Source organism: Elephantulus edwardii, unplaced genomic scaffold (assembly GCF_000299155.1).
Source record: "Elephantulus edwardii isolate Elephantulus edwardi_28Jun2011 unplaced genomic scaffold, EleEdw1.0 scaffold00001, whole genome shotgun sequence".
In the NCBI taxonomy this organism is placed as follows: domain Eukaryota; kingdom Metazoa; phylum Chordata; class Mammalia; order Macroscelidea; family Macroscelididae; genus Elephantulus; species Elephantulus edwardii.
Window position 1 is genome coordinate 33,047,284 of NW_006399751.1, and position 11,466 is coordinate 33,058,749.

At 35.8% G+C, this 11,466-nt stretch overlaps 1 protein-coding gene across 1 annotated transcript in view; it reads right to left on the reverse strand.

The window, feature by feature from the left end:
• PPP1R1C (protein phosphatase 1, regulatory (inhibitor) subunit 1C) overlaps positions 1-11,466 on the reverse strand; it is a 186,715-nt gene that overhangs the window by 96,048 nt on the left and 79,201 nt on the right. The window contains exon 3 of the mRNA XM_006878780.1: positions 369-406. Within this exon, the coding sequence (XP_006878842.1) occupies positions 369-406 (38 nt within the window). The remainder of the gene's footprint in view (positions 1-368; positions 407-11,466) is intronic.

An 11,466-nucleotide genomic window follows, 5' to 3' on the forward strand; every position in this document is an offset into this window, starting at 1 on the left:
GTGATTGTCACATGCCACTAAGGGCAATGCTTTATCTTTTTTTTATTCCAAATATAAAAAAGCTACATTTTATGTTTTTAAAGCATTATTTATAATAATGATTATATGCCTTAACAGCTTCAAATAGCTGATGCCTTCTGACATGTTAGTAGTTTTGACAGTTGTTCTTAGCACTTTGTAATTTGAAAATGAAAGTAGTCTATAGGCATAATTTTAATGTCATCATTTAACTATTTGTTTAGTTAATAAAAGCAAAGTACATAGATTTTACATCTCAGTTATAGTCATGTTATAATTTACATTAAATAATGAAAGATAATTTTGTTTTTAATTGAACATATATTTATTGAAAAGAAAACAAAACTTACTTCTCCCTGTGTGTTGTTCATCCTCTTATCCTCTATTTCTGAAATAGAAGTAGATATTATTTTATTAGAGAGGAACATTCTTTTCTATAATATCCACATTAACATATGGATATTAACAGATATTTTAAAATATACCAGAAATATTTAATAATTGTCTTATGCTTATACAACATCTAAGATTTATTTCAGCAGGTGGGAATCAATGAGAGCACAGTTTCTTTTCTTTTGAGGTAAATTTCCAATAAAAGTTTTCTAAAATAGCAATTAAAAAAAATGTGTCTTGCTGAAAATGCAGATTTCTCTCCTTGAGTAGTCCAGAAAAGATGTTGAGACAACTCTTGGAAGAACTATTGGTGTCTTCATGCTTTTACTGTCAAGGCATAAGGAACTTCCTTCTCTCGTTATTTTATTGTTGCTGCTGTCCCCAACAACACTACAGCTTTTGTGAAATTTCTCCAACTTGCCACTATCCAAAACAAACCTTTTCCCATTCAAACCTATCACCATGACTCTAAGGAAGGCAATATGCCTTTTCTCCCATCCTGTTTAAAAGAATGAATCAGTATGTAAGAATATTTCTATGGCAATGCTAGGGCGTCTACATAATCTCTGTAAAAAGGGACTACAGAGGCTAGCAAAAATATGATTCCAAAGAGATAGAACATAACAAATTGCATCTCCTTTCTACCTCCTCATCAATGCTGCATGCATGTACTGATTCTGTTTCTTCTTTAAGTGAATAAACCTTTAGAGATAAATAAAACAAGTTCTAGTCTGCCTGAGTGTTTAAGCAGTTGGTGCACTTGATTGCTAACTGAAGGCCAGTGGTTTGAGTCTTACCTATGGTGTCTCAGAAAAAAGACTTAGTGACCACTCTCAAAAACTCACCCATACACACTGTTGGTAGGATGGTAAAATGATACAACTACTCTGGAAGGCAGCTTGGTGTTTCCTTAAAAAGCTGAACATAGAAATTCCATATGACCCAGCTATTCCACTGCTTAAAATAAACCCCAAGAAAATGAAAACTGAAGTACTAATTAAGATTTGTACACCAATGTTTATAGCAGCTTTAGTCACCATCACAAGAACACAGAAACAGTCTATATGTCCAACCACAAATGAATGGATTGAGAAATTAGGGTACATTCACAAGATGGAATACTACGCAGCACGCAGGAGCAACAATTTTGAAAATCACCACCTAACTTGAGAAGGACTGGAGAGTATTATGCTAAGTGAACTAACTCAGTCCTAAAAGGAAAAATATTGTATAAGACCATTATTGTAGAAATGGAAAGATAACTAGTAAAACGTATATGAGGATCCAAGAGAGAGGGGGAATGGGGAGCAGAAGAGCGAGGGTGGGCAGGAGCGTAATCATAGGGTTGCATAATTTGGTGGGTAGAGGGGGAAATGGGTAAAGAAAATGGGAAAGATCCAGTGTAAAAAACAATGTATATTAACTTTGTAAATAAAATAGAATAAAATAAAAATTTTATTTTTTAAAAAATAACAACTCAGCCATTGTAAATTCTATGAAGTACAGATTTACTCAGACACATATGAGCTCTTCATGAGTTGGAGCCATCACATCTCTGAATTTTTTTCCACAGTTGCTATTTCCCTGGCATTTATGTCAGTCCTAAGACTGGCACATTGAGTCTGTGACCCAAAAATTGAATGAGGAATTAATTTTAAAAATTTACTTAGAGCTAAATGTATACCTACCATATAAGCCAATCATTTATAAGAATCTCTCAAGAGAAATGAAAGCATTTATCCAAGCAAAAACTTAAAATTGACTGTTCATAGAAACTTGTCTGAAAGACCTAAAAGGAAACAATCCAAATGTACATTAATAGTAGGTGAATGGAAGGAGAGCCCTACAATGGAATCCAACTCAGCAAAAATAGAATAGCAAAGAATGAACTACTGATGCAGTGTGACCTAGATGAATCTCATATAATTATTCTTCCTGAAAGAAGTCAGACTCTCCCCTCTCCCAAATATACAAAGTTCTAGAAAATATAAACTAATTTAATAATCACAGAGTGTATATCTGATTATCTGGAAACAGTAGTGGAGACTGGGAAGAGGTTTAATGAAAGGATTACAGAGGACCCCCAGGCAAGTCGTGGGAGGGCTAAAGGTGTTCATCATCATGAATGTGTAATGCTTTCAGATACAAACTTGTCCAACATATAAAGTAGCATATTTTAGATTTATGCTGCTAAATTAATGTAAAGTGAATCTCAAGTACAATGAATAAATAAAAAAATATGCTTAAAGGCAATGATAAGAAAACATATTTGGTGGCATGCAAAGATAAATAAGTAGGAAAGATTACATAAATACCTGTATGACATTTTTACTTTATAAAACACAGCTATACATGCAGAGATCATAAGAACGAATAATGAATACATATGTATGCAAGTAAGAATATAAACCAAGATATTTAATATAGTAATCTCAAAGTTACTATATAATATCCCTCATTTTAATCTCTATATTATTTGGGAGGGATATTTTTTTCTTTTTACAATTAATATTTATTACTTTTGTGAAGAAAAACTTCATTTGTGTGTATGTAGGTATGTATAGACAAATAGATCTTTCAAATAGATGTTTCTGTTAGATGCTGTTAAATTGAAAACAACTTACAGTGATCCTATGAACAACAGAGCTGAACCCTGACTTACCTGTGCCATCCTCATCATCTCTGACACACTTACTTGAGCCCGCTTCTGTTGCCACTGTGTCAGTCCAGCCAGCTGAGAGTCTTCTTTTCTTTCACTGACCCTCTACCCTTCCGAGAATGATGTCCCTTTCTAAGGAAAAGCCTTTAATAGCAATATGCTCAAAGTATGAGAAAAATAAATAATCTTCTTTAAATGAACAGTTGAGGTTCATGATCTGTCTGAGCATTTTAACAGTTGATGCACTTGGTTTTAAAATGAAGGTTAGTGATTTGAGTCTATCCATGGTGTTTCAGAAGACCTATTGATCTACTCTCAAAAACTCAGCCATATATTAATAGACTTGCAACACACACACAGAAACACACAACCAGAAGAGGACAAAAATAAATGGATGGGGCCTTCTAAAAATTAAGTTTCTGTGTGCATCAAAAACTTTTCCCAATAGAGGGAAAATCTACAGAGTAGGGGGAAAAACAAGTTTATAGAATACTACAGGGCCTCCACAAGAAAAAAAAAAAAGACTAATAACCCAATAACGAAATGGACAAAAGACGTGGAATGATTTTTCACAAAAGAAGACATTCAGATGGTCAGCAGACACATGAAGAAATGTTCAAAATCACTGGCAATCAGAAAGATGCACATCAAAACAACAATGAGATGCCATCTCAGCCCAGTAGCAGTGGTAAAGTTTAACAGGACAGCAAGCAATAAATCTTGGAGAATTTTTGAAAACATTTGCTGTCATGATGTGCTGGTAGGATTATAAAATAGTACAACCACTCTAGAAGGCAGTTTGAAATTTCCTCAAAAAGTTGAACGTAGGAATCCCATTTGACTCAGATATTGCACTGCTAGGAATATACCCCAAGGAAATTAGAAATGAGACATGAACAAAGAAATGTACATCTATGATATTAACATTATCAACCATGAAGAATGCAAAAAATCATTACAAAGATAAAAGAGGTAGAGGTAGAAAAGACTGAGATAATCTCAGAAGAGACCCTGAATACTGCACTAGAACTGTGAGCAAAAGCAAAGGGAAGAAATCAGAAAATTAAGGAGCTGAACAGAAGATTTCAAAGGGCAGCTAGGGAAGACAAAGCAGAGAATTATAATGAAATGTGCGAAGAGCTGGAGACAGGACTTGGTCAACATTTCTTAAGCTGAAGGAACTAAAGAACAAATTCAAGCTTCAAGTTGCAATACTTAAGGATGCTATGGGCAGAATGTTGAACAACACAGGAAACATCAAAACAGGATGGAACAGCTACTGTTAAAAAAAAGAGAGACTGCCACAACTTCATGTAACAACATATGTTCGAGGAGCAATGGTGAAGAAGGAGGAAGTTCAAATTGCTTTGAAGGAATTGGCAAAGAACAAGACTCCAGGAATACCAACTGGCATATTTTGGCAAAAAGATCCTGCACAGGATGTGCTCACCAGGTTGTCAACTGACTGGAAGATATCTATATTTATTCTCATTCCAAAATAATTCAATAGACTTAAGAAATTATCAATAATATCAGTAATATAACACACAAAAAAAATTATGCTGAAAATCATCAAAGAGTGACTGGAACACATCAACAGACAATTGCCAGAAATACAAGCTGGATTTAGAAGAAGTGGTGGCACTAGGGACATCATAGGCAATGTCAGATGGATCTGGGCTGAAAGCTGAGAGTACTAGAGGAATGTCTATCTGTGTTTCATTGACTATGCAAAGGCATTTTATTGTGTGAATCATAACAAATTGTGACTTGAGAAGAATGAGAACTCTAGAACACCTAATTGTGCTCATGCAAAACCTATACTTGGACCAGGAAGCAGCTGTCAGAACAGAACAATGAAATATTGTTCAAAATCAGTAAAGGAATGTGTCAGGGATGTGTCTTGTCTCCATACCTTTTCAATCTATGTGCAGAACAGATTATTCAAGAGAATGAACATTATTAAGAGGAATATGGCATCAGGAATGGAGGAAGACTCATCAACAATCTGCATTATGCAGATGATACAACCTTACTTACCCAAACTGAGGAAGACCTGAAACACTTTCTGCAGAAGGTCCAGCACTGGAGTCTTCAATAGGTATTGAAACTCAACAATATACCATGTTCTGAATAAGAAAACAGACACCCTCTATCCTTGAGAGGATGAAACCAACTTGCTCCTTGGAGGTAAGGATTTTTAAGCTCCATCTGAAGTACTTTGGGCATGTGACCAAGAGGGACCGGTCTTTCGAGAAGGACATCAGAGAAAAATCAAAGAGCAGTTGGATTCATACACCAGCTAGGATAATGGGAGTAGGTGTATCAGAGAGAGTAAGTTTAGGATAGGATAGGGCAGGGTTCAGAGCTGTTGTAAATAGGGCTGTTATGGGTTGAAAGGAGTTGATGCCACATAACAACAGCATGGATTATATTTCAACATCAAGAAAACAAAAACCCTCATCAATAGGCAACATCATGAGAGATGGAGAAAAGATTGAAATTGTCAATGACTTTATTGGATCTACAATCAATTCACTTGGATCCACAATCAAAACCTTTGGTACTAGCAGTCAGGAGATCAGGAAATGCATTGCACTGTGAAACTCTACAGTTAAGGACCTCTCCAAATGACTGAGGAGTAAAGACATTAAGACTAAGGTGCACCTGATTCAGGCCATGGTCTTTTAAATCATTAGCTATACATCTGAAATCTGGACAATGAAAAAAAGATTAAGTTGTACTCAGTCATCCCCATACTTCCCTTGCTCTTTTTACACCTGAGAATTAGCCTCCATATTTTTATACTCCATAGCTCTTAGGGTAGTCACAGAGTTGGTACATAGTAACATTTAATTAAATAAAAATATCTCACTACTCTCTTTTATAAGGTCAAAACCTGAGTTTGCTGCTTTTCTGTATTCCAAAAGATAATAGTAGGAAAGTTACTTGATTATTATAAGGTCAAATTCACTACTATCAACTCAATTTCAACTCAGAGAGATAGATAATTTGTAGGACAAAGTAGAACTATCCTGTAGGTTTTATGAAGCTATAAATCCAAATAGAAACAGACTGCCTCATTTCCCACAGAGTGACTAGTAGGTTCTAACCATCAACCTATCAGATCTCTTCTTTCTCATAACAGGTAGTTTTCAGTCAATGCTTTTGATAATAAATATTTTATTTGAAAACGAATTTAAGAAATGTGCTCTGACTTCTATATCTTTAAGTCTTTGTGGTCCAAGGTAATGCTACAGACACACAAATTATGATGATTGCCTCCAAGGATGAAATTGGAGGAAAAAAAACAAGACTATATGACTGTTCTTTTTTTCATGGAGTGAGAAAATGTCTAGGACATTTTAAGAACATTTAATAAGAACAATCTTATTTATAGCATAAGAAAATATAAAACTAAGCAAAATGTCCAATTTAATAGATTCTGTTACACAAATCAACCTCAGACTATAATGAAAAACCATGAATATAGAATGTTCTATGCAGAACAGTGAGTGCTGAGGAGCAATGACCCATAGATAGAACACTCTGGTCAGATGAGATGCACTTAGAAAAATGCAAAAAATAGAAACTTTTGATGCATTAGATAACAGAGTCATTTGAGGGTTTTGTATAGCTATTTTTGAAATATGAAGACAAGCCCATTTAGAAAAAATTGGAGAGCTTCCAGTAAAAGCAGTGTTGTAAGTTCATGTGCTGAAGATTCCTCTGCTCAAAAGTTACAGCAATTAGAGAAAAGAATATATTAAAGGAGGTTAATAAAAAAGATAAGTCATAGTTTAAACGGAATCAAACAATTTTGTGGACTATCTGTATATAATGTAAAGCGGCCCGCTCTCTGCCATCTTGCTCTGGTGCCTCTCCATTGGGTTTCAGAGGCTGTAACTCTTTGTAGGATGAGTCTACTCATCTTTCCCCTAGATTAGCGAGTGTATTTTAACCATAGGTCTTTCAATTAGCAGCCTGGTACCATACTCATTATAGCAATGGGGAAAAAAAGTAAAATAAGTCGGTAAGAATTAGTGTATCTGGAAGATATTAGATCTAGAAACAGACAGCTGAGAGGACTACTCGCAAGGTGAGGAGACTGATTCTATGTAAAACCAGATACTAGATCAGGTTTATAGCTTGAGATTAGAAGCAGGACTCTCTCACCTATAAGCACATGCTAATAAAGGCATTGACCTATGGTTCCAGAGACATTGGATAAAGCAGACTATTGTCTTTGACTGCATTTGCTTTATTTCTAATAGATCCTAGTAACAGGTATTCTGAAGTCTTAGAACTAATTCTACCTTTATATCTTTATCTTTATAAAGATAAATTGAAATTTAAAAACTGGAAGACAATGAAAAAGTCAAAAATCAACAAAGGAGATGAAAATTCTTACTTACATTGAGTTGAAAGTTAATATTTCAAAACACGATAGAAAGAAACGCTAGAGAATTATTGTCTATAAAACAATTGAAAAAAGATTGTCTATAAAACAATTGGAAGAAATACAGGCTTCACAGAAACTTAGAAATGTTTTTTAAATTATATATTTATAATCTATGAAAGGATAAAAGTAGAAAACATATCAATTATTTAGAAATCAACAAATGTTGACACAAAAATAGTCAAAAGTGAGGGAACCTATGGTAAGGAGTTGCACTGCCAACCCAAAGCCTATAGTTCTAATCTACCAGATTCTCTATGGGAAAAGATGGACTGTCTCCTTTCATACCATTTGCTGCCTCTGAAAACCTGCTAGAGGGTCAACTATGATTAATTTCTGACTCAACAATGTACTGTTTTTGTTGTTAGGTGCTATTGAGTTGAGTATGACTCATAGCAACACTAAGAACAAAGGATCTGAACCCTGTTCTATCCTGCACCATCTTCACACTTCCTGACACACAAGAGCCCATCGCAGCAGTCACTATGTCAATCTACCTAGCTCATTGAGGTCTTCATCTCCTTTGCCGACTCCCTACTCTCCCCAACATCATGTCCTTCTCCAAAGGAATAGCACCTCCTAACATTCCAAAGACTGTGAGGTGAAGCCTCATCATTCCAGCCTCCAAAGAACTTTGCGGGTGCACACTCTCCAGGACATATCTGTTTGTTCTCTTGGCTGACCATAGGATGTTTAGTGCTCTTTGCCAACACTACAGCTCAAAGGCTTAAATTCTTTTTCTGTCATCCTTATCCATTGTCTAGTTCTCAGATGCATGCAAGTAATTGGAAAGACCATGGCCTGAATTAGACCCAACTTAGTTCCCAAACTGGCCTCATTGGCCCTCTAAAATTTGGAGAGATCCCTAACTATGGATTTTTCCAATGCAATATGTCTTATTTCATGATAGCTTCTACGAAGGGTGTTAATTGTGGATCCAAGCAAGCTGAGGCTGTTGACAGTTTCAATCTCCTCTGTATCCATCATGATGCTGTCGATTGGGCCAGTGGTAAGAATCATGGAAATAAAATACACAATAAAGGTAAAAAACTCTACGGGTGAAGCAGAGCAAAACTTTGAGTATTATACATAAAATAAATATAAGATTATCTTAAAAAAAAAAGATTATCTTAAAAGGAAGAGAAGACAGACAGACCAAGGAGGAATCTGGGTAAAAGGGAGTTGGTAAACAATTTACATTTTCTTTTTCTCCTCCTTAGAAGCAAGGAGGTAAGATTTCATCAAAAAATACTTTGAATTTGTTATGAGAAGAGGCTAGTCCCTGGAGAAAGACATCATACATTGTAAAGTAGGAGGTCAGCAGGGGGAAAAATTCCAAAGGAAGTATCTCAATGATATGGAATGACAAATAGTTCCAGCAATGGACTCAAATGTAATAATGATTATGAGGAAGGCCCAGGGCCAGATAGTGTTTCCTTTGGTCACATGTAGGGCCCCTATGAGTTGGAACTCATTCATCAGCACCTAACAACAAAAATTCATCATGTTGCTATGACAATTGGTGACTCAAACACATTAATAGGAACAAACACATAAACAAAAGGTGTGTGATAAATTACCTTTGCTTGTTTTTCTTCCTTGTAGCAGTTGCTCTAACAACCATGATTTAGTCTGTTTGTTGGAATGATTTTGTTGGAATGGATTAGGAATTCACAGAACTCACTATTAGTTGTAATCAACTTGTCAGCAGTGAGGTTTGGGTTTTATTCTTAATATAACCACCAGAATAGACCTTCAGAATGAACATTGGAATGGCTTCTTTTATGTATCTTTGACTTACAAATTGAGGTCCTAATTGCATTTTCCATTATGTGTGAAATATCTATTACTCTATACATTCATTTGAGATTGTAACTACATCCTTAGTGCTCTAACTGGATATACTGTCATCGTTAGGAAAAGTTTGTAAAATCAAGTGAGAAAGAAAAAAAAACCCAACTTTCAAAAACGTTCTAAAATTTAGGAGAATTTTGATTATGGAACAACTAATTTCCAGTTGATGGATTTCCCAAACTCCACCAAAATCTCAGTTTGTGTAGGTTTAATTCATATAGTGATTTAAAGTAACAGAAACTGAAGCAAAGTTCACCCAAGGATTCTTGACTGGCTGGCAATAATGTTATCTAGAATTAAGCATTCAACCTGTTAACTTATAGTACCTTCTGTGATTTCTGACATTCTTAATAGTTGAAAAACTAATTATTTAATCTTTTAATAAGCAATCTAAGACAATGTTTGTGCTGACAGAGTCTCATTAAGTCCTGACTACAGGAGCAAAGGTGACTGACCTCTTCCCACTTAAATAGCAATCCTTCGAAATCAACACTTAATCCAGTCCTAGGAAAGAAATGACACTGATTTCTTGAATTACAAATCATAAAAAAGTTAACATTTTCATTGATATGCCTAATACTTTTTAAATACAGTAATAGTTCATTCATTTTCACTGCTACCAAATTTCCTTTTTTAAAACTCTTGTTATGTGTCATTGAGGCCAACATGACTTATTGGAACCTTATGAACAAGAGATTTGAACCAAGCCTTATCTTGCACCATCCTCTTGCTCTTGAACATGCTAGCACCCACTGTTACAGTCCCTGTGTCAATACAACTTTCTGAGGATCTTCCTCTCTTTTTATGACCTCTCTACCTGTCACAGAAGTCAGGAAATAAGGAGGCACATTGCACTTGGGAAACTTGCAGGTAAGGACTTTTCCAAACTATTGAGGAGTAGTGATGTTAGTTTGAGGACTAAGGTGTGTCTCATTCAGGTCATTGTCTTTCTGATTACTAGCTATGCATTTGAGAGATGAACAGTGAATAAAGAATTTACACCTTTGAGCTGTAGTGTTGGAGAAGAGCACTGGACATCCCTTGGTTGGCCAAGAGAGCTAAAAGATATGTCTTGAAGAGGGTGCACCTGGAATGGCTCTTTGGAGGCAAGAATGATGAAGCTTCACTTCACATACTTTGGGCATATTGCTAGGTGGGGCTATTCCTTGGAGAGGGACATGATGTTGGAAAGGATGGAGAGAGAGTCAACAAAGTAGAGGAATTCCCTCTAACAGGTGGATTGATGTGATGACTGCTGAACTGGGCTCTTGTGTGTCAGGAAGTGTGAGGATGGTGCAGGATAGAGCAGGGCTCAGATCTTTTGTTCATAGGGTCAGTATGAATCATGCTTGAGTTGGCAGCATGACAACAACAAACCTGTCACTGCATGTTGTGCTTTTCAAAAGACTGACTCGTGCCAATAACATGACCAAAGTATGTGAAAATGAAGTTTCACTATCCTTGCCTCTAAAGAGCTCCCTGATATCACTTCCTTCAAAACAGACTTACTTGTTCTTTTGGAAATACATGAGATATTCAGTACTCTTCTTTGACACCATAATTCAAAGACATTGATTCTTCTTTTATCTTTTGTATTCATTGTCTAACTTTCAGATACAGAGGAAGCAATTGAAAATCTCACGGCTTAGGTCAAGTATACGTTAGTCTTCAAATTGGTATCCTATTCTTTAGTATTTTGGAAATCAGATTCTCCAAAATAACATGTCTTTTGATTTCTTTACTGCTCTTACCATGGGTGTTGATTGTGGATTCCAAGTAAAATGAAACCATTGGAAATTTCATTTTTTTTTCTCTGTCATGAAGTTTCAAAATTCCATCTCACATACTTCGAGCATGGTGTCAGGAGGGGCCAGTCCTTGGAGAAGGACATCATGCTTGGAATGGTGGAGGGTCAGTGCACAAGAGGAAGGCCCTGGATGAGATAAATTGACACAACGACTATGGCAATAGGGATGGGTGTGTCAGCAACAGTGAAGTTGGCTTCAGATACAGCAAGGCCCAGAGCCATTGTTCATAGGGTCGCTCTGAGTTGTAGTTAACTTAATGGTACATAACAACATTG